The sequence below is a fragment of the Synchiropus splendidus genome, chromosome 17 (assembly GCF_027744825.2).
Source record: "Synchiropus splendidus isolate RoL2022-P1 chromosome 17, RoL_Sspl_1.0, whole genome shotgun sequence".
In the NCBI taxonomy this organism is placed as follows: domain Eukaryota; kingdom Metazoa; phylum Chordata; class Actinopteri; order Syngnathiformes; family Callionymidae; genus Synchiropus; species Synchiropus splendidus.
Window position 1 is genome coordinate 15597278 of NC_071350.1, and position 25791 is coordinate 15623068.

The 25791-nt window shown below is 42.4% G+C and overlaps 4 protein-coding genes and 2 non-coding genes across 9 annotated transcripts in view; 2 read left to right on the plus strand and 4 right to left on the minus strand.

Annotated features, from left to right (window-relative positions):
- Positions 1 to 172: 172 nt before the first annotated feature.
- Positions 173 to 4943, minus strand: rnf14 (ring finger protein 14). 3 transcript variants are annotated; one of them, XM_053848154.1, is made up of 8 exons: positions 4860 to 4943; positions 3955 to 4110; positions 2894 to 3024; positions 2320 to 2799; positions 2024 to 2252; positions 1184 to 1356; positions 958 to 1088; positions 248 to 893 (listed from the first exon to the last, which is right to left on the minus strand). In XM_053848154.1, exons 2-8 carry the CDS (start codon positions 4100 to 4102, stop codon positions 848 to 850), a joined length of 1338 nt encoding a protein of 445 aa, XP_053704129.1. In that variant the 5' UTR covers positions 4103 to 4110; positions 4860 to 4943; the 3' UTR covers positions 248 to 847. The 3 variants fall into 3 exon arrangements, with proteins under 3 accessions (XP_053704132.1, XP_053704131.1, XP_053704129.1); XM_053848156.1 differs by lacking the exon at positions 4860 to 4943 and having other exon boundaries at positions 246 to 893; positions 3955 to 4837; XM_053848157.1 differs by lacking the exons at positions 3955 to 4110; positions 4860 to 4943 and having other exon boundaries at positions 173 to 893; positions 2320 to 2782; positions 2854 to 3002.
- A 77-nt stretch (positions 4944 to 5020) lies between these two features.
- On the minus strand, positions 5021 to 16071 carry hspa4a (heat shock protein 4a). The gene is made up of 19 exons (XM_053848153.1): positions 15710 to 16071; positions 14579 to 14636; positions 14352 to 14492; positions 14133 to 14255; positions 12670 to 12769; positions 12069 to 12202; positions 11479 to 11723; positions 11311 to 11387; positions 10891 to 11042; positions 10709 to 10815; positions 10499 to 10632; positions 9365 to 9546; positions 8867 to 8950; positions 8384 to 8539; positions 8192 to 8317; positions 8011 to 8118; positions 7448 to 7567; positions 7209 to 7370; positions 5021 to 5890 (listed from the first exon to the last, which is right to left on the minus strand). The coding sequence occupies exons 1-19, from the start codon at positions 15814 to 15816 to the stop codon at positions 5684 to 5686; spliced, it is 2523 nt and encodes an 840-aa protein (XP_053704128.1). The 5' UTR covers positions 15817 to 16071; the 3' UTR covers positions 5021 to 5683.
- An 818-nt stretch (positions 16072 to 16889) lies between these two features.
- On the minus strand, positions 16890 to 16963 carry trnat-agu (transfer RNA threonine (anticodon AGU)). The gene has a single exon. It is a non-coding gene; the product is annotated as a tRNA-Thr (tRNA).
- A 271-nt stretch (positions 16964 to 17234) lies between these two features.
- Positions 17235 to 17308, minus strand: trnat-agu (transfer RNA threonine (anticodon AGU)). The gene has a single exon. It is a non-coding gene; the product is annotated as a tRNA-Thr (tRNA).
- A 245-nt stretch (positions 17309 to 17553) lies between these two features.
- zcchc10 (zinc finger, CCHC domain containing 10) lies at positions 17554 to 21755 on the plus strand. Its single transcript, XM_053848159.1, has 4 exons — positions 17554 to 17639; positions 18757 to 18918; positions 19778 to 19819; positions 20236 to 21755. Exons 1-4 carry the CDS (start codon positions 17599 to 17601, stop codon positions 20465 to 20467), a joined length of 477 nt encoding a protein of 158 aa, XP_053704134.1. The 5' UTR covers positions 17554 to 17598; the 3' UTR covers positions 20468 to 21755.
- Positions 21756 to 22704: 949 nt separating this feature from the next.
- The window catches only part of aff4 (AF4/FMR2 family, member 4), a 32337-nt gene continuing 29250 nt past the window's right edge, over positions 22705 to 25791 (plus strand). For both annotated transcript variants that reach the window (XM_053848148.1, XM_053848151.1), the window contains exon 1: positions 22705 to 22962. The gene's annotated coding sequence lies outside the window, so the exon portion shown is untranslated. The remainder of the gene's footprint in view (positions 22963 to 25791) is intronic.

The window sequence follows — 25791 nt, forward strand, 5'->3', positions numbered from 1 at the left end:
CAGGTGCAAGAGTCTCTTGGTTTGGATTCAAATAAGACAAACAAAGCAGCTGTAACCTAAACAAATTCATCCATTGTCCATGGCTGACCCGATGTTAGGTCAAGGGGGCAGCAGTTGGAGCGAAGAGGCCCAGTGGACTCCCTCAATGGGGAGAATTTTGGCAAAGAGTATTGGCATTTAAATGTTATTTTGAACTAGAAAATCACTCGCACGAGGTGGTTACAAAAACACGTTCAATCGGGTCAATAAAACACCAAAGAAAAAGGAAGCAGCCTAGAGGGAACAGCAGCTCCTGACCACTAGAGGCAGCGTTCTAGAGTCGCCAAACTCCTAAAACAATGTTGAGTAAACACCAACACATTTTGTCACCACAGTCAGGTTGATTTATTTCAGTGACTCGACAGTATGTTGTGTTTCGTGACCTCAGTTCAGGGGGCGGGAGCAGCAGCAGCTGGAAGCCAAACAAGTGAATGCAGAGACTTGCTACACTTTCTGAAGGTATCATCCAAATACGCCCAGAACCTTTGGAGTTACTTTGATGACAGACCTCCACAGACACTCACTCACTCACTCATGACTCTCCAGTTATTTATTTTGGGCTGGAACATAGTTCAGCCAGATTTATCCTCAGAGACAAGAAGGTCAGAACATGGGTGAGGCTAACTACATTTTACGGATCTGAATTTGATGATGAACCACTACAAACTGACCTGCAGAAACCCACATCCCATGATCCTTTTCCAACTGATAATCCAAAGGAAATCACGATACACTTTGGCAGAGTGGCACTGTCAGGCATAGCAGGTGTCACAGCTGACGTCAGGGGGTAAAGTGCATTCAGGTGTCTTCAGAAGTCTTCTTCCTCTTCATCCATATCCACACCGAGGAAGAGGCTGTGAACGGTCGAGCAGAATTCAGTTTCAAGTTTAAAGACCAGGCCGTGAAAAGGTGACTTACTGGTTGTAACACTTGGACTGAGGGTTGTTGTAGTGACTGTAGGGGTTGACTCTGCTGAGGAGGACCATGCAGAGCCAGCAGAAGTACTGATGGCATGAGGTGCACGTCATCTTGTTGCAGCCGTCCACTTTCTTCACAGACGAAAGACCACATGCAGTTTAAAGTGAACTACTCCTCAAGGTGTAGAGTCCTGTAGTAGCGGTGTTCACCAACAGTAGGCGCTCACCTGTATATTGGTGCTGCAGCGGGGACATTCCTTGCAGTTTTCATCCAGCCACTCTCTGCTGGACGACTCTTCCACCGCTTTCTGGATCACTCGCTTCCCGAAGCGCTTCTCCATGAAGCCCTGCTGCTCCTCTGAGGCTGACAAGTACTCGTCTCTGAGGCTGGAGAGCTCCTCTGTCGCACCAGGACCAGGATGGAGAACGTCGACAGAAATCATGTGTGTTATCGCCTTTTTCACACAAAGGTTTTCCTCTTTCTTCAATTTCTACAATTTATTATCATCATTACATGGTCGAATGAAATGTTTTTAAATGAAATGTGGATTTTTAAAATGATTTATTTAATACTAGAAAACTGAAAAAAAGTTCATGATTGGTATTTTTTTTTTACATTTTAATGCAGAACTCAATTAAAAGCATAAATACATTTAAATTGTAAAAATATTTTTGAATTTGCTTTTATTTAAATTTAGATTTTGTGATGGAAAATAATAGATATGTACTTTTGAACTTAAATTAAATATATATTTATAGATTATACAACAGATTTTTTTTCTTTAGATTGGATTAGAAAGTTTCCTAAATTCATATTTATTTTTATTAATTAATTTATTTTTTGTCAACATTAAAAAATGTATTTTTCCACCAGTTGTAGCGTATGTCCGTTGCCAACAACAAACGTAATGAGCCAGATCCAGTAAGGAATATTGTCAGCGCCACGTCACGTGTGACTTTAGCGTTGTACCACTCGGTCACACGACTGAACTCAGCCGTAGACATGAACTGGCTGCAGGTATTGACAGGACACGTGTAGTGGAGCTGGAGCACAGAGACAGAGTTACCTGCGGAAGCCTTGCAGTGCGACATGCCGTGGTAGCCCATCTTGCAGATGGTACAGAAAGCGTAGCGGCAGGCCGAGCAGATGCCCATGGTAGTGTCAGGCTCCAGCATGACGGCCGTGCCACAGGACTGCCGGGGACAGTAGACCACGTCGGGCATCAGGTCCAGAGTGGACTGCAGCAGCAGACGGTCATAGCGGGCAAACATCTCCTCGCCCACCAGCTGCTTCACCTGAGCAAAGCGGGAGCTCACAGAATATTCTCCTGCTTTCTTCTCCAAGAGAAAAAAAGGCTGTTACCTGCAGGGGCGTGGCCGAGGAGGTGCACTTTGGCTCGGGGCAGTTAAGGCACTGGACGTTGCCGTCTGCGATCTGGACCTGGAAGTAGCCGCTCAGACAGGCCTTGCAGAAGACATGCTGGCACTCTTTGAAGCAGAGGCAGTCGCCGCCCTGCTTGTCTGAGAAGCAGATCCCGCAGCAGAACAGCTTGCAGTCGAACGCTCTCTGACGCTGGGCCTCGTCGTAGTCCAACAGCTGCGGCAGGGGGTCGGCGCGGGGGTCCATCAGCAGGACGGCGCGACAGTCCGTCGTCGACTCCTCCCGGCTTTCCCTTCCCTCCTCAGCGCTTCCGCTCACATTTCTTCTGATGACTTCAAGAGGAGACTGGATCCCCAGGAAGTCCAGCGTGTCCTCCTTCAGGAACTGGACCCAGGTGAAGAGGACAACGCTGCCGTGGTTCTCCTCCCACAGCTGGTCCAGACGTCTGCACAGAGAGCTCATCTGAGGAGAGGAAGCAGCGACGGAGGACAACGTTGGCTGCGCGTCCAAACTGACCTGGCAGACTGCAGAAGCACAGACACAGACATCAACACACCTGCCCTTTACTCATCCATTTGGAGCTGAGAGTGAAGACTGGCGGCGACGAGGACGGGTAGTCGGCAGGGAGCTCAAAGTTGAGCACCAGTGGAGGCAGGAAGCAAACGTTATACTCCAACTCTCGGTCTCCTGCCAAACATCAAACACATTTCTCTTCATTGACTTCCAAAATACAGTTTAGTTCACGTAAACATACTTTAAATAACGTGTGTAAACAACATCTCTGTGACGTTTCTTATCTATACACCAGAGACACAAAATAAGTCAGAACAACAGCCCTGGAAGTAACATGCATGTGGTTTTTTTTGGATGTGGCATGCATGACTTTATAATTTTTTGCCCGGGATAACAATTATCTCGAGATAATTTTTATCTCATGATAATGCGTATCTCGAGATAAGTTATAATATAATGATAAGTTAGATAATTTTTATCTCAAGATACAATCATAAATGTCAGCGCATGCGTAGCTGCCTCTCTGGCAAAGCATTTTGCATACGTCCTCCTGGAACCACTATGTCTCCCATGGCTTCGTAACTGTTCGCCAATGTTGTCAGTCACTGTCTGCAAGTCTGTGCGCTTTTAACACCCTGATCAAGTGCTTGCACTCAAAATAATACCACATGTGGCTAAGCTATACGTATTACGCGAAGCGACATGCATGACTTTTTTTATCCCAAGATACAAATAATCTTGAGATACAAATTATCTCGAGATAACTGATGTGGTATTACTTGAGTAGAAACCACTTGATCAAAGTGTTAAAAGCGCACAGACTTTATATTCTGACTTGCAGACAGTGAATGAGAACGTTGACGAATAGTTACGAAGCCATGAGAGACATAGTGGTTACAGGAAGTAATCGTTTCTCAAGATAAAAATTATCTCGAGATCACGGTTATCTCAGGCTAAAAAAATAAAGTCATGCATGTCACATCCAAAAAAAATAAACACATGCATGTGACTTCCAGGGCTCCGTAGACTCCGCATTTCAGCAGTGAATTCATTGCTGATGGACTTCAGTGGTGTTTATTCTGTGAAGCGGAAGCTGGTGCTCACCTTTAGTGACCAGCCGGAAGTCAGGCGGAAGCTCCAAGCAGACTCGGAACTCTCCGCCCTGCGCGGTTTCTGCCCGCTGGAAATCTTCATCGTAGATACTTGCGAGTGCAAGCAGCTCGTCATCCTGGGCTTCTCTGTCCTCAGACATTTACATTCCTGAAGACAATGGCACAACACTTACAGAGAACTGTTTTGTGTTGCTTCAATTTCAAACTTCTGAAAGAGGAAACAACCACGAATCCTTGTTGTTGATGGACGATAACTAACTTCCAATAAGGGCCACATATCGACTCGCATAGTGTCGTCAAATAAACTGAAACTAAACGTGTCATTAAACTAAAAATATCAATTTATTGGAGAGGAACCATCCACCAGAAAACAATATGTTTGAGATTACAAAAGTAAATCGGTGACACTATTAAAACATCAGCTAATGTTAAGTCCTCAGTAGTTTCAAAGACCTGTTAAGGTTATGACATAATGCTCAGCTGTTGAGAATAAACCCGGTGTCAACGTGTTTTTGTTGCGTGATAACATGACAACAAATACACAGCACAAGTTGTTTGGAAACAACTCAGCTTCCATATGAACACAAAACTTAGCATGCTAGCTAGTCGAAAGGTTACGTCACTTCGCTTCATAAACAAAAGTATGACAACCAAAAATAACTTAATGGTAAATAAACTGGCTTGTGGCGTTGTTCCGATGGTAGCAACTCGATCTTTAGGCCTGAAATGGCAGTTTTATTGGAGTTAGCCGATTTATAGGCGGCTACTGTTGCTATGGCTACATGGGGACTTCAGCCCTGCCGTTTACGCTTATAACGATACGTCCGCGAAAGCAGCGATGACGACACGCGTCCTTTAATGCCAAAACAGCGTAAATAAAAGCAGCTCGTTTCTTACCTTGTGCGCTTCAGTCTTAAAGCAACTCCTGCCCTTTGGCCTTTCATGACTCAATAGTTTGACAGAGTGCCTCACAGCGCCCCCTAAAGGCTGGTGATGCAATGACTCAACTGCAGCTGACATTGTAACACGGTTATTGAGCTGTCAAACACCACTTGGAATAGAGTTTCAAGTCTTGTTTATTTCGTTGACAACAGCGCCGCCCTGTAGGAGATTTGTCGGACCAGCAATAACGTTAAGTAGAAAAAAAAACAATACGAGGATACTGATGGACAGACGTTGCTATCGAGTTAGAAAAGCCAAACAGTGAAATACTGCATGATAGAAAGAGCTACAACAAACCGTACAAATGAATTTCTATTTTAACGGAACACAGAACCCAGCAAGTTTAAGTGTCTGTTGACAGAAAGAGATACAACATTGGAAGGTTGCAACTGCAGCATTTTACATGAGAAATCTTTGAACATATATATATATATATATATATATATATATATATATATACTTGAACCAAACATTCGGAGAAGCTTCCTGAACGCAACAATCTTTTATTTCTGGTGGTGGTTCTGATGACCCAGGGCTGAGCCTGAGCCAGGTTTTGGACCGCGTGAGGAAGCCCAGGCAAGCGCGGGAAGAACATGCCGACTCAGCGCAAGAGTAATAGGACGACTCACATAAACAACACCGTGCTGCTCCTGACGGCCAAAACCAAGCAATGTCGTCTGAGTATGTGGAGATGAACAAAATGACCAACGATGCGGCGGCGGCGGATACTTTTGCAGATTTCAGACGCAGCTGAGGAGCCACAGGAAAATGGCTGTCAATTAATCGATGTCCATTTCAGGAAGCTTGTTCTCTGTTGCTTCCTGCTCCATGCCTGCCGCCGCGGCGGCTTTGTCTGGGTTGCACGTCTCCGTCTCCGCCGCCTCTTGGCCGTTGACTGGACCGTTCTCCGTTGTGTCCTTAGGAGGCTCCACCTTGGGCTTAGGTTTGGGTTTGGACAACACGGGGTTGCACGCTGAATAAAGTTCCTGCGCAGACAGAAATGCATTAGAACATCACACCAGAATATCAAGACCCCCCCTCAGCTTCACTCCACACTCCTCTCCACCTGTCTAAACCATCAGACCTCCCTAACTTTGTGTCTTCGCCTCAGCCGTTATTGAAATGTTCAAATTTGTGTGGAATACAATGTCTCCACTAGAGGGCTGCCTTGAGCAAAGAATGGCTCCATCTGAACTGACCAATCTGTGGCAGATCAAATCCTCCATATTCGAATGACTCGATGGCGTCATCGATGGATGAAGTTCACACAAAATAGATGCCTTCACACCTGAGTCAGGGTGAGGGAAACATGAGGCTCCTCGGCATGTAAAATGAAGGGGGAATATTATGCCTCTCATGAGAAGGTTACTTTTGTCAACTCCAATAATGATAAAACAGTGTCGTCAACAAACCACTATCATGAGGAAAATGAGACAAGACAAAATTCTAGTCATGTGTCAAAAAAACATGTGAATTACACAATAATAACTAAATTCTAAAGAACCTCAGATGTCAGATGTGAGAATCAGCAAAATGGCCAGGGTTATGCTGTCATTCCGCTAAAATAATATAATAAAATAAAATAAATATTGTGCCTTTAACTTGATAACATCTATTCTGGTAACTAGAAGAGTATTTTCCTATTAAGTTCCTCTGCGTTCCACCTGCACAGCTCAACCTTTATGGACAGGGTTAAATGGAATTGCAGACGAAAATACAATTTTCTAAACCTACACTAAAATGTTTTGTGGATTAAAACAGTCACAGATGACCGAGATGAACATACAAACATAAAATACCGTATTGTCCGGACTATAGAGCGCACCAGAATATTAGCCGCATCCACGAAATTTAAGAAGGAAAACAGATCTTTTTCGTACACAAGCCATGTCCCGCTCAGACCTGCGAGTGACCGCAGGTTCCTGCAGTTATACCTTCATGAGCACGGAAAACTGTGCTCCGCCTAGTGCTGGTGTTTTAAATATCATATTTAATTTGTGGCGTGGACGCCTTTGAATGTGCATGTGCTGCAGGATGCAAACTTTACATGACAGACTGAAAAAAAAACATCCACAGCAGACATGCTGTTGCCAAGCAAGCGGCGAGTCGGCAGGGTGGGAAGGAGGAGCTGACGCATCACAAACAGCGGGCGGTGCTTCATCCAAGCTGTCGCATTCCCCATTCTCATATTAGCATATATGTACTAGGCTAGGTGGCCGATAAACTGATCATGAAGACAGTGCAGTAGAGTTCTCAACTGACTGTACGGTTTGTTTCCATCGTGAATCATTTCTTTTTCTTCACCTTGGTCTTTGCCTGGATCTCTGTCACTTTGACGACTGGATCCAGAGTTAGGTCCTGAGTGTTCTGCTGGTTCATCTTGGTGTTCATCCACACCATGGCGTCGTTCACCAGCTTGTCCACCCGAGTCACCTCGAGCTCGTCCAGGTGATCGTACTGCTCGTCCTGTTGGGTCAAACGCATCAAAGTCACCGGACAGATAGAGAGAGAGAGACAGACCTTACCCTGTTGCCGAATCTCACCTTGGCCTTGTGGGCTTCAATGATCTTCATGTACATCTGGATTTGTCTACCCAGGTCCTCAAACACTTTCGGCCGCTCCTCCGCCTCCATGTAGCGGTCACAGATGGGCTGACCGACTTCCTGGTGGGGGGAGGGGGCAGCAATATTTCAAAGGCAAGAATGAAATAGATGACTTCAACCATTTACTCTGAATTTAATTTGAAGAAAAATGTTAACATTCATTTGACTTTCAACTGCATGGCTACAGTAGGACAAACTGCATTTCAAGGTGATGATTAGATTTAAATTAGACTTAACACATGAGAATATTACACACTATAATGTCAAAAACCTGAACAATATATATAAAATGATATCTGAATTGATGATGGAAAATAGAAAAAAACACTTTCTCAAAAATTGCAATAAGAAATAAATGCATGATGAGAAAAAAAATATTTTTTAATAATTGTAGACAAAATACTCTGTTATATCAAATGGATGAAATAGAGCCACAATAAAACGTAAAAACATTGAAGGCAATTCAATTTTGTGTGCAGGAGTCTGTCTGCCGTGACTGTTACCTTCAGTTGGGCCAGTTTGTCGATGTAAACCTGCTTCTGCTGGTCCTCTCCTTCGTCATACAGCCAGTTCTCAGTGTCCTCCAGTTTTAATGAGAACGCATCTCGATCCTAGGCGCCACGACAAAGCAGCGGCACGTTGAGATAAAAGAAGCGGCTTAAGAAACGTACACGCTTCACTCACAGATTCAGCCACAAACTTCTCCAGGACTCCGTGCAGTTTGTCCCTCATCTCGTACACGTACTCTTCCACGTTGTTCTTGGCGTCGTTCCTCTCCTTCTCCAGCTTGTCCTGCATGATCATCTTCCCCTGCCGGAGGAAAACATGGTCAGAAGAACCAAGAAGGGGGGATCATGCCAGACGCTGGGACGCTACCTCATTCTCCACAAACAGATTGAGCACATCGGTGGACAGCTGCCAGTGTAGAGTGCCCTCCACGGGAAGCTCCACCGTCTTCGTTTTCACTTTGGGCTTCTTCGCCTGAGGAGGCTGGTCGTTCTTCTTGTCCTGCTTTCCATCTTCCGTCGCAGTCTGGGGGGAATGGGAATCACTTCAGCCCAAGCGTGTTCAACAAAACCCCCTTTTAAAGGCAATTTAATGTCACAAAATCATAACAAGTATAACCCATCGATACCACAAAATAAATATATATTTCATAATGCAAACCAACACCCCTCCAGTTATTATCTAATTCAAATGAACCAGAGTGAAACTGGTTCCCAGGTCTGATCATGGAAATGAATTACTTCCTGTATCAATAGTAAGGTGACACTCTGAAAACTGGCTGTCATGTTCGTAGTAACCACAACAATTTGATCTGACGTTCACAACAGGTCACCAGAGAAGGAACAGAAGTACCTCCATCTCCTCATTCTCAGACTTCTTGTCTCCGTTGTCTAAGGTCTGAGGTTTCTGCTCCTCCTGGTCCACCTGCATCTTGTTCTGACAAACAGAGAGCGAGCAGGTTCTTACATTGCATTGAAAGGACATATGCTTGTCTCATCTCTTTCGGAGCAGTAAGTTCAACAGCATCGCTCACATGAGAAACAAGACAAACACAGACAAAGTGGCAAAAAACCTTCCTACGGTTTAGTGTCTTCTGCCTGTTGGTGCATGACACTGGAATTCCACAGCGCTGAATATTGGCTCAGTGCGGCAAAGGTGTGGCCAGACACTTTGCTAGTGATCTGTCTCAAGCACAAAGAGTCCTCTCATCGCTCACACACCCTATAAAGATTAAGCTTTGAGCTTCTTCGGGTCAGAGCCACATCACTCAGGTCCACTCAGTGAAAAAGTAAACCTGACAAAGCGGTTATTTTCATCACATTAGATATTTCTTTGCGAGTAAACACAAACCTCCTCTTCTTTCCCCGTCTGGTCAGTCTCCATCGGCTCGTCTCCCTCCGCTAACTTCAGGACCTCCACCAGCGAAGCGCTGGACACGCTGAACATGCCGTGGATGTTGACGCGAACTTTGACCTTCACCTTAGCGCACTCGCCAGATGCTTGAGGAACCACGTTCTTGATGAGAAACTGGCCTGTTGGGAGGCACAGATGCTTGATGTGAAACATGACATGACATTTCTTTTGCTACACATACCGCACCTCATAGCAAGAAGCGGTTGTCTTCCATGCAGGTGTCTTTAAATGCTAATAAATGTGTTGTTTCAAAGAAATATAGTGGACTGGATTACTGCAACTGTGAAGCTAAAACTTCAAAACTCTTAGGACAGGAGAGATGCACCGCTTGATCTGACAAAACCACCCGTTCATACGCCACCAAATTACCTGGTTGACTACTAATCCTGGTAATTCCAGCACAGCATTAACAGGCCTGAATCACCATTAACGAACACAATGCAGAACCAACGTGCACCAACATCCCTACGTGTGATCAAGTAACAACACTGCAACAATGGCTGAATGATTTTAGGGGGTATGTATTTTTTGGAAGAAATTTGGATTTGATTCAAGATTTTTTGTCTGTGCAATTGATGACAATGCCAAGTCCCATAAATAAAAATGACAAAATCGCTAAAATTAAATGTCATTCCTCTATTCCTCTAAGATAAGAACAAAAATTAAAAGGTAATTCATTTCAGTTGTTTTATGAGGAGCACAATCTTAACACCTGAAGAAAGCAGCAATCAAACAGCACAAAAAAATTCAGAGCAACCCAGATACGAAAGTGAATCCGGGGCTAACACTTTTTTTCTTCTGTGCTTGTGGTATGGGACAGATGGGAAAATGGCAGTATGTGATGGAAAAACCACAGCTACAAATCGTTCAGCCTCAATTGTAACAAAATAAGTTGCGCTTCAGCACCAAACACAATACAAACTGAGTCTCTTATTGAACGGCTCGAAAGTTTGTTCTTTAAACATTCTGTAGAAACAGCAACAGGAAGTTCCACCTTGGTGCAGGAAGTCATAAATCAGCAAACAAACACTTGCAACTCGTGATGACCTCATTTATAAAGACAGGTCGTACCGATGGCGGTGCCGGGGTAGGGCAGCTCTTTGGCGTTGTTGTAGTAGGCCTCCAGGGTGAAGGGCTCTTTACGGTAGAACGTCAACACTTTGGAGAAAGGCGCCGCGTGGTTCCTCGGGAAAACCTCGCAGTCGCTGTGAAAACAGACAGATCTCAGACGGATTTTGATGAGACGAACTGCATGACTCAGCAATTGAACCAGGAACCGACCTCAGTCCCTCCTCAGCAGCCGAATTCCACTTCAGAGAGATGGAGTAAGGGACAACATCAGTGATGGAGAACTCCCGGACTTTGAACGCCGGTGACAAGATTGCACACTGTGGAGGAGAGAAGGGTGTCAAAACAACTCCAACTAGGCCTCACATGACTCTTCCGCCGACAGGTGCACGTACCTGCAGTGCGCAGCCTCTGGCTACTGCCTCGTCTGCGTTCAGAGTGGTGCTCAGTTCTTTGCCGAAAAACTTGCTGATTCTCTCTTTGATGGCAGGGATTCTAGAGGCTCCGCCCACAATCTCCACCGCATAGATGTCCTCCTTCTTCATTTCTAAGTTAACAGGGGATAATTTTCAATAATGTATTTTTGGGGGGAACAAAATAAACATGTAATTACATGTAATGTAGCATCAGTGCTAAAATAATCATTATTAGTAGAAAAAGTGCATCAAAAATCCAAATATAGCTAGCAAAAATATATTTAAAGAGAATATCAAACAATAATAAACCAATAATAAATAATAATGTGCGGGAAAAAAATACTGTGAATCCATCACGATGATTAATCTGATCAAAAGCAGGACCACAAATGTACTCACTGGTCTGCTCCATGATACTGCGCAGGGGACCCTCCACTTTGGCCAGGAGCCCCGCACACATCTCCTCAAACTGACCTCTGCAGACAATAACAGATTGGATTCATGTGTGATGCAAGTTGGTGACTCAACATCATCAAAGGCATCAGGACAAAATGAGCAGCATCTGACCTGTTGAGTTTACTGGAGACGTCGATGTCATTCATGAAGCACTCAATGTTCAGCGGGAGGTCGGAGGAGTTGGCACTCATCAGCTTCTTGAGCTTCTCGCACTCCTGGTAGAGCCGCACCAGCGCTCGCGGCTTCGACTTCACGTCCAGCTTGTACTTGGTCCTGAAGTCTTCGCAGAAGTGGCTGACCAGGATGTCGTCAAAGTCCTTCCCACCCAGGTCGGGGTCAAATGCTGTGGCCATCGTCTGGTGGAGCAGGAGAACATATGAAATGTAGACAAAATTTCCCAGACTGTGCCCAGAAATGTCATCTGCTCCATGAAAATATTAGAGTAAGAAGATGAGGAGCCAGTAACCGCTTGATTAAGAACCAAACAGGTTCTCAAAATGGATGATGGAGGTGCTGATGTGTCAATTTATTCATCAGATCTAACGCAGGCACATTGCAGGAGGAGCAGGGATGAGAATATGACACCTCTATTATTAGCTCGTGGTATCCAAGACCTTCTGTTCACCACATAAGCTATGACGGTTTCTTGTAAACCGATGGTTTCAGACAGTCCTTGAACATCATTCTCTTCTAGAACTCACCTTCAGTTTCCCCTTGTTGAAGGCACAAATTGAAACCTGGTACCCAGAGTGGCCCAAATCCACAAACACCACGTTCCTGGGTTTCTCCTCCGGAGCTGGCAGGTCCTGCTTGTAGATCCCATAAGCCAAACTCACTGTAACAAACAGTGTTTTAAGAGAGTAAATAAATATTAGCAAACTTAATGATTCAGATTTAAAACTACAAAACACATGACTGCTCCTATACACAAGTGTTGACTTCCTTGTTATTTTAAAAACATTTAAATAAATTGCTGTATTGTAGAGATAAAAAAAAAATCAACTTCAAAAAGGTCAGATAACTAATCAATTAAAATAGTAATGATACAATAATAACCACAAAGATTACACAAAGTAGTTTGCAAACCATATGACACAATAACAACGATGGCAAGAGTCACCCATTCTTAACAATCTAAAGAGAGTCACTCATGAGAGGTCCAACATGTGCGTGAGGAATTTGTCATATGGGTTCGGCCCATTTGCACTCATAGGCACCATTCATCATGATCTGTGGAATCCAGAAAGACAAAGCTCGACATCACCTGTTTTTTTACACTGGGCCTGACTCATTTGTACAAACCTGCAGTGGTGTCATTCATGAGTCGTAGACAGTTGAGTCCCGCGATCTGGGCCGCGTCCATCACCGACCTTCTCTCTGCGTCCGTGAAGAAGCTGGGCACCTGCAGAGGACAACTTCGCTCAGCTGTGGCTCATCTTTTTCTATGAATTTCAAAAATCTAACCCGGTTAAAATATTGAGGTCACTCATGAGTGTGTGACTCACAAAGGGGTATTCTTGAGATATTTGGGACTGCAGCAGGACAGAGATGAAGCATCACAGCTGCTTGCAAGCTAAGGACTGGACTAGCAGTCATGGATCAGGACTTCCTGTATTACCTTTAAAATAACCTGATGTCCAAATAGAATAGATAATTTCGGTACATGTGCAAGGACATTTATATTTCAAAACAAAAAAACTAAATTTGATGGTCAGTCAGACCAGAACCAGCCATATTTTTATGGGAAACAAGAGCGAGTTCATTGAGTGGCTTGTATCAGCGAGTCTTCTTCTGGTCTACTTGACCAGGGTCTGACCACAGCAAGAGAAGCAAACCTCCACCAGTTGACGTAGGTGGTCATAATGTTTTTGCTGATAGACAAATTAAGACACAACCTTTTCCTGCTCGTAAAGTCACTTCTAATAATACATGAATGAACTTCTTCACTAGCGGCCAGGACAGCATGGTCATGTTAGTAACAGCAGAACCCAAACAAAGCACCTCCTTGTGGGAACGCTCCACAGTTAAAATTAGCCTGTGGGTTACTGTCACAAGAGAACCATCTCCAGGGGTGATGTAAACTTCACATTTAGGCAGAGAGAGTATCAGAGCCTGCCTGTGCAACAGCCTGACTTTACATAACTGATGCTGCCGGTGAATTCCTCCCCTGAGAATGGTCGGGGACGCGTCCCACTCGTCTACGGCTGAGTGTTTTGTGGGGACATGAGTGTGATTCAGGGCTCTCCTCTGAAGCAGCTTTCAGTTACCCTAAATCTAAATCAGACATTAACAGTGTCATTGCTTATTCCACCAGCGAATGCAGCAAAAATAAAGCAAATTAAGTCAGATCGCTAAACAAGTTTGCAGTTTGCTTCACTATACTTCAACACTTGAGTCTGCAGCACTGAAATATTCAGGATAATTCCACACGTCTTTCATTACTTTTAAATAACAAGACAATTTTGTAAGGCTACACCTGCAGTGCAAATATTTACACTGTCATAAATACAACACACACTGTACATATACGAATGCAAACATTAGCGTGAATATTTTAAACAGCAATAATAATAATAACCTAATTCCTCTGGTGTCATTTCCCATTTCATTCCACGACCTTCTAGCGTTCAATTTTCTAGCGTTAACTCACCAACAGAAAGAATGATCTCCCTACTACCAAATGTCTGCAGTAGAGAGGTCCTGACTTTTTTATTCACCCACAGCATCAGCTTTAAGGTTAACTGAGGATCCACAAAAACACTCACAGAGATGACGCAGTCTGCCACAGGTTTCTTGAGCGCATTTTCGGCAGTCTCTTTTAGTTTGGTCAGCAGCATTCCGGAGACCTGCTCGATGCTGAACAATCGCTCCTCGTCCATGTACATTACCTGGAATCAGGCCAGGATTAAACCACTTGGAACAAATTAAGTTAAACAGTCACTTGCTTTTTAAAAAAAAAAACGCTTTATTTATTAACTGCGTACCTTTATCCCGGTGGACCCAGATGGCAGCTGCGCAAGGTCGTACACCAGGTTAGACTTGTTTGACTGAATGTAAGGGTCGGCAAAAGCTCTGCCATGGAATCTCTTGAAGCCTTGCACAGTATTTTTACAGTTGGTCACAACCTGGAATTCAAGTATGGAAGGTAAGAAGGTAAACTTGCAGATGAAATGCATCATACAGGGATGCCAGGCTAAGTTAGCGAGCATACCTGACTCTTGGCTGCTGCTCCTATAGAACGATTTCTCTGTCCAAACGACACAAAAGACCTAAAGAACACAGCGGAAACAAATATTAACCCTTTTGTCTTTGGTCACGAATAAAAACTGTTAAGTTGTTTTCAGCTTTGTGAGATGATCCATCTTTGTTACATGATAACTGAAGTAAAGACTCACAAGCAGGTCCATGTTTTGGCCTCTCATATGAGAGATGTAAAACAAAATGTAGAAAAATCAATTTCTTTAAGCGCAGTTATAAACCATAATAACAACAATAATAATTGGTAATAAAGAATTTTCTTAATAAGTAACAGAAGATGAAATATATACAACCATATGTAGGCAATGTGGATAGAGTGGAGGATTCTTTTTATTGAATTTATTATTTATTTTATTATAGTTATACAGTCAGTGGGCTTGTTACTATGAAGCTAAATTTAACGTTAGAGAAATAATAAAATGATTTCCTAATGCTAAATAACTTGATGGATCGTTTTCCTAATGGAACAGATTGTTAGAACCGCAATGTTTAAGTGTGGTCCGACTTTGTCCCTCGCCCTTTCACTTGCACTTTAAGATATGACTTCCCACCGATCCTAAGCGTTCTACGCTGATAAGACCACTTCATGCAAACATGGACGCCAGATTCATTTGAAATTCTCATCAATTACATCCATCCAACCACGTACTAAGGAACGGAATCGAAAATCGACATCCTTCTTGTGATAGTATTGTTATTTTCTCTCAATAAACCGATCGTTTTCGTGGCTCTATACACCTCCGCCGCTGGAAGTATTTCTAGAAAATTCGAGCAGGCGATTGGCTGCTGTCGTCATCCTCCACAGCACGACTCGCTCTTACAGTACCAACTTTAAACATGCAAAACTTATCCACAACCACGAAAACGTCATCGGCCAGAAGCCACGAGTTGTTTTGATAGTTCACGACGTGATGAAGAGGCAATGACAGACAGTTAAAAATAACTGTAGGCTTGAAAGCTAACCCGCTAGCACTAACATGCACAGCGGGCGCAGACAGGGAAGAACACAGTGTTCAGGGTGGTTTTTTTAGGAAGGACAGGCGAAGTTTGAATAAGAATGTGTCTGTTCTGGGCGAGTACTTACGGCGTGCATCTGTCGCTGTACTCGTTAGCAACCGTCTCGATGCCTCCAGCTCGGGCTACAGCTACATAGCAGCTTTGAAAGCCCAAGTCGAAACCCACCACTGACATCTTTAGGTTCCAGCGATTCCGTCAACAACAGCAGAGGATAAATAAGGCGTCGCTTTTCAATGAGGTTCGATGGAGTGGAAGTGTCGCCTCGTTAGGTCGGGCTACTTCTGGTCATAATCCACGCTGCCACGGTCCGAAAGCCGGCGAGTGTGCGGTCTACTGTGGCTGCTGCTGTCGCAAGGTGGCCAGCGGAACTCTCGCAGGGAGCTGTCGCGAGATTTCGTGCTTTCCAGGGCTGTCTGGAGCTTTCCAGGAGGCGCGTGCATATATGAGAGAGATCCGGAGTTCGCTCGGGATTTTTTATTGCGTTTGATGCTTTTTGACGTCGAGTACTCTCTGTTTTGTAGCTTTGTTTTGTCACGTGTCTTAATGAGGAGAAGAAAGTCGGAGATCTTTGGAGTCAAGACTGGCAACTTAGCGTGAAAAACGCCGACATAATTCATCAGCTCATTTGTTTTGTTAGTGATTCACGGGAGGTGTGGACTAGGGTGGAACTCCGTTACAAAAATAATCTAATTGATTCGAGCTTCTATGAATAATTGTAATTTTTCGCTTTTTAATATTGACAACCCGAAGTATCAAATTTACAAGTTTTCCAGTGGTCAGACAGTTATTTGCTGCGGAGTACACATATAAACAATTTATGTGCTTATATCCTTATGTTTTTTTAATCTTAAATTCCCGTCCATCAATGTAATCTAATTTAGTCCCACAGTACATCTCAATAGGGTTCGACTGGTGTGTAGAAGACCGGGGCAGAAACCATGTCACTGTCACTGTACAGCAACCAAGTTCCAGCAACGATTATTTACTCTCATTTTTAATAAACGCCTATTGAAATGAAGGGGTGGGGGTGGGGGGGTTATTTCACAATTAGGCGCTTTATTCAGGGAAGTTGCTGCATTTTTGTTTCAGCTTTCCTCCGTCATAATTCCTGTACTTATTTTTTATCATTATTGTTATTGTTCAAATGTCAACATTAGACATGCACTGCCTCTCATTGGGGTTTGGGCGGCGTGAAGAAAACCGCAGCATCTGAGCAATAGAAGTCATGGTGTCGCTTTAACGTCAAAAGGCACTGCTGGGATTCGAACCCAGGATCTCCTGTTTACTAGACAGGCGCTTTAACCAACTAAGCCACAGCGCCAGATATTAGCTGGTTTTTAATGTGAGAAGATGGAATGTATAAATCTTTAAAACTACTTCGAAATTGTTTGTGGGTATTTATTCAAATTAGAATATAGCATCATATTTAGTTTCTAATATATGTAGTAGAACTGTTTACTTACTGGAAAAAATATTGAATGTATTGATCAAAGTTTCCTTGAACTTGCATGCTTGATAGGATTTTAGACTTTTGCTTTTAACTTCAAATGGACTTGAGGGCCACGTGAATCCAGAAAGTGTGACACACCAAAAGGCACTGCTGGGATTCGAACCCAGGATCTCCTGTTTACTAGACAGGCGCTTTAACCAACTAAGCCACAGCGCCGGTGCCAGACACAGGAGCTCGGTGGAACTGCAGGGGATATCAAGTGTTGATGGCTGAGTAAAACATCGTCTTCTGTCTTGATCTCCAAACGCTGAGCGCACGTTAGCAGAAGGTGACATAGTTTATTTCACAACCTTCCTCCAAGAGCTACATTAAGACAACACTGGTGCACTGTTCGTGTTTGTAGCCGATCCGAAACAGTAGGTGGCAGTGTGGGCACATTCTTCATTAACGTGAGCGCATCCCGGAAGTGATGTTATTTTTTTGGAACTGAAAAAGTAAAATTCAACATGGCGACTCCGATGCACAGATTAATAGCCAGGAGACAAGCGTGAGTGAATAATATGCATTGTTCTGCTCAGTTATATGTATATTTTTTCATCTCTTTACTAGTCTTAGATACGGCGAAAACGCCTGCTGTTAGATGAGGAATGAAAGCTCTCGAAAATGGGTTGAAATAAATATAACTATGCCAACGAACGCTTAACTATGTCGAACTCTCTGTGTCGAAATTACCGCGCTATTATGTATCCTAAAGCCCAGTTTTCATATTGCTGCTTAAATTTAAATGCTTAATTACATCGACAGAAGGACAGTACTGTACATTTAAGGCTGTTGTTTGGACATTTCAACCGTTATATTCTAGGTGATAAAGGCCAATGCTTTTGTTTTTCGGAACATGTGCTACCGAACCAAAATGAATGCAGCTATAGTTCCTCTCATTTCAATTCATTCTCCGGTGTGTTGGTCACCAATATTCCTCGAAATCAAGGGTCGTGAGCCCGAGACAGATGTGCTTCTTTTTGATGGATGCATCGGACCTCTGCACTGTCGTACAATCGTATCTGCCGTTAAAATGGTGAAACACGAAACGATATATCTTGTGAGGTCCCATCACTCTCCATCACAGCCAACTCAGTTATGGTGGCCTAAACCTGAACAGTGCTTATGATGCTGCAGCCCTGTCTACCGATCACAATGGCTGATCACCGTAATATGGAAAAACAAGCTTCATGCTGTCAAGACAGAAACACGTCACATCAGGCCACATTAAACGACAGGCACTGTAGGTAAATGTTCCATTAATGTTGTTGTAACTTTACTTAAAATAACATTATTATTTTAATAATGTAATATAATACTCTTGCTATACTCTAGAATTGTTGTTCTTCCTTTTCCATTCACCTGTATTCAGTATAATATGTGGGTTTTGTGTCTCTCTCTCTCAGTCAAAAGGTTGCACACCCCTGCTCTCAATCGAAACAGATGACTTTCGAATAGGCACATTTTAATTTTGCTTTCCAGAAAAGATCTCATCAACCTTTAGCTTCGTAAGCATAAGTATTATCAATAGTTGTTAAAAGTCAAACGTCTGCATCATAATGACAAACATATTTTGAGAAATTTGAGCATTTTCTAAGATATTTGTCTGATCTTGTCACCTGCAGAGAAGCGAACAAACAGCATGTGCGCTGCCAGAAGTGCTTGGAAATGGGACACTGGACCTATGAATGCACAGGGAAGAGAAAATATGTGCACAGACCATCAAGGACAGTTGAGCTGAAGAAGAAAATCAAGGAAATTGAAAACAAACCACTCAGCATCACTGGGTAGGATGTTGGCTGTTGTTCCCCTTCTCTTTCTGGATTGAAGCGCAAACAGATGCTTCTTTATGCTCGGAAGCATTGACCCATGTGGCCATAACAGGAAGTTACAGTAAATGAACATAAAGTGTAAGATTTGAACAAGGAAGTGAAACGTGACTAGTGAGTCACATTGAGTCTAACTTGATCCAGATATGTGGATGTTATTATTCCCTTCAGTCATTATCTCTGCTTGGTATAAACCTGCATACAACTGTTTCAAATTCTTGTCGAAAACGTCACGAATCTGAATCGAGATATATGCTCCCATCTAGTGGTGAAGCCGTGTAATTTCGCTTGCTTTTTTTTCCTCTGCTATTTTTCTGTCAAGAGTTTTCCAGCATGACTAATAAGTAATGCTCATTTACATTGCGTCTTATGTCTTTGATATCAGCTCACTGTGACAAAGGGCCAGGTTATATTTGTTTATTTTGCAATAAGGCTCTATTTTTATTATATGTGCCTTTGTGTTTCTCATCACAGTCTCTGGGGAATAGTCGCCGTATAAATATTGGGAAGAAGCTTTACGAGAATTCTATGTGAGTTTGACGGGTTAAGTTATGAGTGAAGTTATTCTTGCGAAGGAGGAACCAAGACACCATTTTTAAGTTTCAGTGAAGTACTTTTACCACACAGAAGACTTGGTAAAATCAGTTTCCTATGAGTATGAGTAATTGGATCTGAAGTTGTTTGCATTAAAAAAATCAATCTACTCAGCAGTGTTATAAATTAACCGATCGTTGCGAGAACCGAGTATCATTGAAGTGATATGTTGAGGGTTGGGATGAATTTGCTGGAGGTCTCTAAATCTGTTTCCTCTCCTCAGACCCGGAACAGACTCCTCCAGTGAAAAGAAAGCAAAGAAAAAGTAAGGCATTTCAGGATTCAGCTCTCCGTCTCTTGAACCACAGTGGTCTCCCCTGGATTTTATTCTGACTATAGGGGTTGTCCCCGCCCAGTAATTCCACTTGTATACTTCATATTCATTTCAGTATATAATTAATGGATTATATGCATTATATTTATTTCCCCCATTCTTAGATGTTTATCTTTGTAGTTCTGTCTCTCCTTTTCCATTTAAAATCGAGTTATAAATGATGAGGTTACAGCTCATTCATTGGACAGATGTCATGAGACAGAGCTAGAAGTAAACTAGCTCTTACTGCGTAATTATTTTGATAATGTGTTGCCATCTGTTCTCTGTATGTGCCAGTCTCACACATTCAGCATGTGATAATATTTTCTCTGTGTATTTCTCTTTCGCGTCCCTCCTCTCGTCCTCAGAGCCAAAGACTCGAGTGACAGCAACGATGATTCGGGCGACTCCTCCAGCTCGTCGTCAGATGACAGCGACAGCAGCAGCGACACGGATGACAGCTCATCCTCCTCTTCCTCCTCATCCTCCTCCTCCTCAACCTCTTCCTCCGCGTCCTCCTCCTCCTCCGATGGCTCAGACTCCGGGAGCAGCAGTGATTCAGATCGAGGTCCAGCAAAAAAGAGAAAAAAAAAGTTATGAAGTGAAGATTCTCCGTGGTCTGCTGTGGATGTCTTTCATCAGCATCATGGTTTTGATGATTTCCATTTTCCTCCTCTTGGCTACGAATGAGTTGTTCCGAGATTGAATTGTTGCTTTTGTCTACTCATTGTACAGTCAAAACCCTCCTGTACTTCAGGCTCCCCTATAGTCACCCGGTGGTGCTCATAGCTGTTTTATATTGGAAGTACACTGACATCAGTTAGATTAAATTAGAACCTGTTCTGGCCTTGTCAATGCATTTTCATTTTCATTTCATTTGGATTTTAACACTCACTTTTATGTTCTTTGCATTTGAGGAATGGGAAAAAAAACTTTCAAGTTGATGTGTGTAATTTTCATTTTTACGTCCAATCATTTTTTCTATTAGTTTGGTCATTCCTAAATAAATTAAAAAAAAAAACATTTAAGTCAGTTCTACTCTTTAATTTTGTTCCACGCAATTATAGTTGATAAAGATAGCTGTATGATATGTGATTCAGCTCGCTCAAGCTGAAAAAATAAAACTCATCAGGCACCTCCACTAGTTCCACCCTGGCTGCAGTCTACATCGCATCCCCTCATCGCCGGATGATTGACTCACTTTGATGGAAAGTAATGGCCTTCGATCTGCTCACAAGACTGTAAATACAGGAGTGTACATAGGAAGGATTTTTATTGCCGTCCAATGCTGTATTACACAAGGCTTTGCAAGATGGAGGTGGAACACAGAGTACAGTATTCAGAGGTTTATACCCAAAAAACGCATAACACATTCAAGTTTATTGTATGAATCATCATTTCATATTCATAATAGGTGTAACAGAAGGAGGCAGTAAAAATCATTTTAGGCCCACACTGGAAAAAATAGCATCATAAATAGGTGTTTTTTGGCAGGGAAGTGTGCAGAACAAACTTTTTTCTCAATGTTCTCTCTTGAATGGTTCAGGTCATCTCAGGGCTTCTGCCGCTGATCAACAACAGACTTCTGGTTCTGCCTCCGGACGTGTGCGTTTCAATGTGGAGCACCACACCCGAGTTCACAGCACCGTCCTGCGTGCATCAACATACCGGTAATCCTCCTCAAGAGGACACGGTACACCCAGCAACACCGAGTTAAGCGGTACCACCTTGGTGCCACCTCTAGGGGCGCTGTTATTACAGGAATGTAAAGCCGTGAGGGTTGAGCTGAGGGCATCTGGCCTTGGCTGTCGATAAAAGACCTTTCACCACGAGTTATCCTACTCCTTTTTCCACTGTGCTTTCATGTTTCCCAGGAGATTTTACTGCCATTTACATGTGACCTCAAGTGACACTGACAGCTCTCCACGACTGTCACAACAATAAAAAGCACTACAATAACAGAAGTGTCAACGCAGCGCTCCTTGTCAGTTTGTGGATCAACAGTCTTCAAATAAGAATTAGAAATATCTCCACAAATCCATTTGACCTTCGATCACCCTGCCTTACATAAGCAACCCCTTCTGCCAGAATGGTTCAACTGGCAGCATGCCAATAATCCCCTTTTATGGTGGGGAACGTGTTTTATATAAAAAAAGATAGTTTCGTGATTCATCTCAATGAGCCACTTATTTAATTTATGATTCACAATAAATTATTTGATGCGTTTTGTGGTAAGTTGTACTGCATTTGTTTCACCTGAGCCCCTGCTTCTCTCAGGCGCTCATAGTAATTTTAATTTAGTATACTATTAATTATAACATAAATTGTTATAATTGTTATAATCATAAATTGTGATGTTTGTTTCCCTATGAAATAGAATTTTTCGATCAATGAAGCGTCGATTAATTATTAATTAGAGTTCTATTCGTCATGAATTCAGGCAAATTATGCCTTTTTTTGCTGCTGTGAAATGTAACACTTGCAACACGACGGCAGATCTTATCTTGAAACAAACACGTCAAAACTCACCAACTTGCAGCACACAGAATCGCCACTTTTAAACGTGTAGGAATTCCTCCTTTTTTGATCGTCACTCTGCTTATGTTAAACCCACCGTTATAATAATTTTGCTTTGAGAAGATTTATTTTTAATGTAGTGACATATATAAGTGCTTCGATTGAATTATTTTGTCTAGCTAATGTAGATTCTACAATAAAAAAAGACCAGATTTAATACCATCAAGTATTTACAGTTATTTGACAGCAAATGATGAAATTTCCGAGCCCCGTAAACGCAACGCCGCTTGCTGCGCTCATGCACACAGTCCTGTCTGTGGTACCTGCTGACTATTGAACTCCAGCAGCCACTTCTGTCTTAGAATAATCACAACATGAAGAAGCGTCTAATGGCACCGTTTCGGTTTTTCATCGACACTCATAGGAGAAAACGGAGGACATCCATTTGGTTGTAGTGTTTTCGCTGTTATAGTGCCAGTAGCTGAGTCCATTTTGCGTGTAATTGGAAGTGGAAAAGACAAAGAGAAAAAGAGCTTTCCAATAGCTAGAATGGTTTGGGCCTAAAAAGAAGACAAGAGGTAAGGATGGCAGCTGTTATGAATGTGACTTTGTTGCGTTGAACTTTTTCTCGTGCTTACCTGCCAATTCGTGCGGTTGTTATCTTTGAATTCCGCATAAAATATCAATGGTTCCTGCCTGAGCTGGCTAGCGGTAGCCTAGCCTCAGGTCCGGGGAGCTAACATGCTACGCTTGTTAGCATCCTGCTCAGTGTACACACAGTTTGTCACTTTTAGTGTGAAATTTGTGTTTGCCAATTCGATGTGTAATAGAAATCTCAGATAACATTGCACGTCCTTATCCACTGGTACTATTGTCTTTACAGAAGGTATCATACAATGCTTTGTTGCTGTGATGTTATTTCGTGACGTATAATGTTTATATTCCTGTATTGACAAATATAATAACGAATGATTTGAATAAACACCCAGCTAGCCTGACATCGACTAATAAGTGTTGTTTACGTTAACACGTGTAACCGGGCTATTTGTTTTAAACTCGATTTCCATTTGTGGACACGTTTATCATCGACTAATCGAGTGAAATATTGAAATTAAATCGGTGTAATGTCAACAGTCAGTTACTACTAAGGGTGCAGATTTGTTATGGTTTAAACAACCGAGTAACGGCGAGCGAACGATCAGCGTATTGAATATGACAAGCTTTCCATTTAATTGAAACGTCCCTGTCGTAGAAGTTTTAACTCACTCGAGTTAAAAGCCAGCTGATGGTATTTTCTGGGAAGCCATTTTACTTGCCACAGATGGGGGAAGGGCTAGACATTCATCAAAACTGTTGTGGTCACAAAGTGACTCTTGAGGCTCTGAGTCAGTGTTGGGTAAATTCGAGAGTACATTGCTGATGATAGACCCACTGACGTGTTTATCTTGGTTGACACAGGACAGTGGGTGTGGAGTTGTTTTGGTCACGAAGCCTTCTGTAGCAGGAAGGTGTGAACTTGTAAGTGGCAAGGTTGAAGAAAATAAACATTAATTTCTGATAAAATGTTGTTGTGTGCTGTGATCTGAGTCACAGTCACGCAGGATTTGTTGTTTTGTTTATTGTTACTCACTGAATAAGAATACATAAACAATACTGTGCTTACAAAAGTGAACCTTTTCCCCAACAATTTCCTTGCATATGTTCTATCACAGGACAGTAAGTCGTCCACTGGTGATAGTGTTTGTAACTTCTGCTTTACTATATATTCCACTGTTGTCTGTTGGTCAAAATTTTGGTTAAGTGTATGTTGATGACCATGCTGATATAAAGTGGAAATGTGGCTGGATTATTTGCAAAAAAAAAACTTGAAACTTCAGTGCGGAAGACTTAACCGCAAGACTCTGTTATTATGCCCGTTTATACATGTGTTGTGTGTGGTCACGTCACACACAGCTGCTGGTCACTTGGCAACAGCAGAGTTAAAACTGTCTATTAGCTTGACTGGGCTAATTGTATTCCTTTTCTCGTTCCCATCTTGTTTCACCGTTTTAATCTTTACTTTCGATCTGGTCTTTTGAGTTTCATATTCTTCTCTTATCTTTATTAAACCATGTGGATGTTACTGATGCTAAGACTGACTATTGATGTCGGGCAGCCTGTTGAAAACTGCTTTCATGCGTTACTAATGTACAATATGGCTCTCTGTTTGAGACTTTTCACAGCATTTCTGACGCTAAAGCTGTGAAACAGAACAATACAAACTTGTGTACACGTGTGAAAAGCTGCTTATTCTTGTGCTTATACTATAAGAACAAACATATTAATAGAACCTAATCCAAATTAAAGATTCATGTGAATCTAATCATTACTAATGATTCACTTCACTTTTAGTGTTTGTTGCCTTTTGGAAGAATTAGCTAGGCCTGACTCAGGTTACATTAAAGCTTCCCAACTCCTCTCACTTCTGCACCTCCATCTTGCACAGGTGGATAGAACTTATCGCATCATTCCCAGCTGTTCTCCAGCACTACACACAAGGAGTGTTAGCCTTGTCCTGCGAGCGTAAATGTCTTGGGCTGCTACTTCAGGCACTCATTTATTGATAATGTTTTGAAAACCTTGTTGAAGCAGCTGATCGGCGATGTCACCTAGTAACTTCAGCAGCAAATTAAATTGGTGCATGTTTACAAGGGAGAAGAGGCTGTGTTGAAATTCTTGCTTTTATATTTTATGCTAACTCTACACTCTGTCCTGTGTGCTCTTTCCTTGACGGCTCAAATGAATCAGTGTTACTCATACTCTTGATTTGTTATGCTACCATTGATTATCTCTGTGACTGTGTCTAATGTCGTTTTAAATGTTGTTTTGGTGGATGCCCATCTATCACCTGTTGTCAGTCTCATGGTGTGTCTTTTAGCTCGGTAGTTCTGTCTTATGCTGTTTCTTAAAAACAAAAAATAAACCAGTAAGTAGTAGTTGGCTGGTTGTTTAGATTAGATGGACTTGAATGGAAGGACACAAATAACCGATGTGATAAAATAACAATTCCGTAGTCATTTAATAATATGCAAAACTGAAACACAGCAAAACTGTGGTATGGAACATGCCATACTACTTTTTAAGTATTTGAATCTTATCACTTATTAAAAGTGAAACCATGTGTTCCGTAAATCTGGCCACTTTCCCAATGTCCTTTCACTGTTGATGAAAGAATATTTCAGTGTTCAGCCTCATTCAATCTCCAAATGGGGAAAAACCAATGCAGACTGTTAAGATAGTATCCGCTCAGGAGACGTGGAAAAGGTGAAGTAGATGCTACTGAGGCTGCAATCACGAGGTAAATATTGCTCTCCTAATTTCTGTGAAACCTCTCGCTGATAAATTATGAAGTTGTTTTGCGTTTATTC

Excerpts from the sequence above, each read along its gene's own strand:
- rnf14 (XM_053848156.1), bottom strand. The coding sequence starts at position 4,102 with ATGTCTGAGGACAGAGAAGCCCAGGATGACGAGCTGCTTGCACTCGCA. Across the intron at positions 3,025-3,954 it reads CTTCCGGCTGGTCACTAAAG|GAGACCGAGAGTTGGAGTAT; the intron begins GTGAGCACCAGC and ends GATGTTTGGCAG. Across the intron at positions 1,089-1,183 it reads GCTGCAGCACCAATATACAG|AAAGTGGACGGCTGCAACAA; the intron begins GTGAGCGCCTAC and ends TCGTCTGTGAAG.
- hspa4a (XM_053848153.1), bottom strand. The coding sequence starts at position 15,816 with ATGTCAGTGGTGGGTTTCGACTTGGGCTTTCAAAGCTGCTATGTAGCT. Across the intron at positions 14,256-14,351 it reads CTGGGTCCACCGGGATAAAG|GTAATGTACATGGACGAGGA; the intron begins GTACGCAGTTAA and ends GCCTGATTCCAG. Across the intron at positions 5,891-7,208 it reads AGATCCAGGCAAAGACCAAG|GAACTTTATTCAGCGTGCAA; the intron begins GTGAAGAAAAAG and ends CTGTCTGCGCAG.
- zcchc10 (XM_053848159.1), top strand. The coding sequence starts at position 17,599 with ATGGCGACTCCGATGCACAGATTAATAGCCAGGAGACAAGC. Across the intron at positions 17,640-18,756 it reads TTAATAGCCAGGAGACAAGC|AGAAGCGAACAAACAGCATG; the intron begins GTGAGTGAATAA and ends TGTCACCTGCAG. Across the intron at positions 18,919-19,777 it reads AAACCACTCAGCATCACTGG|ACCCGGAACAGACTCCTCCA; the intron begins GTAGGATGTTGG and ends TCCTCTCCTCAG.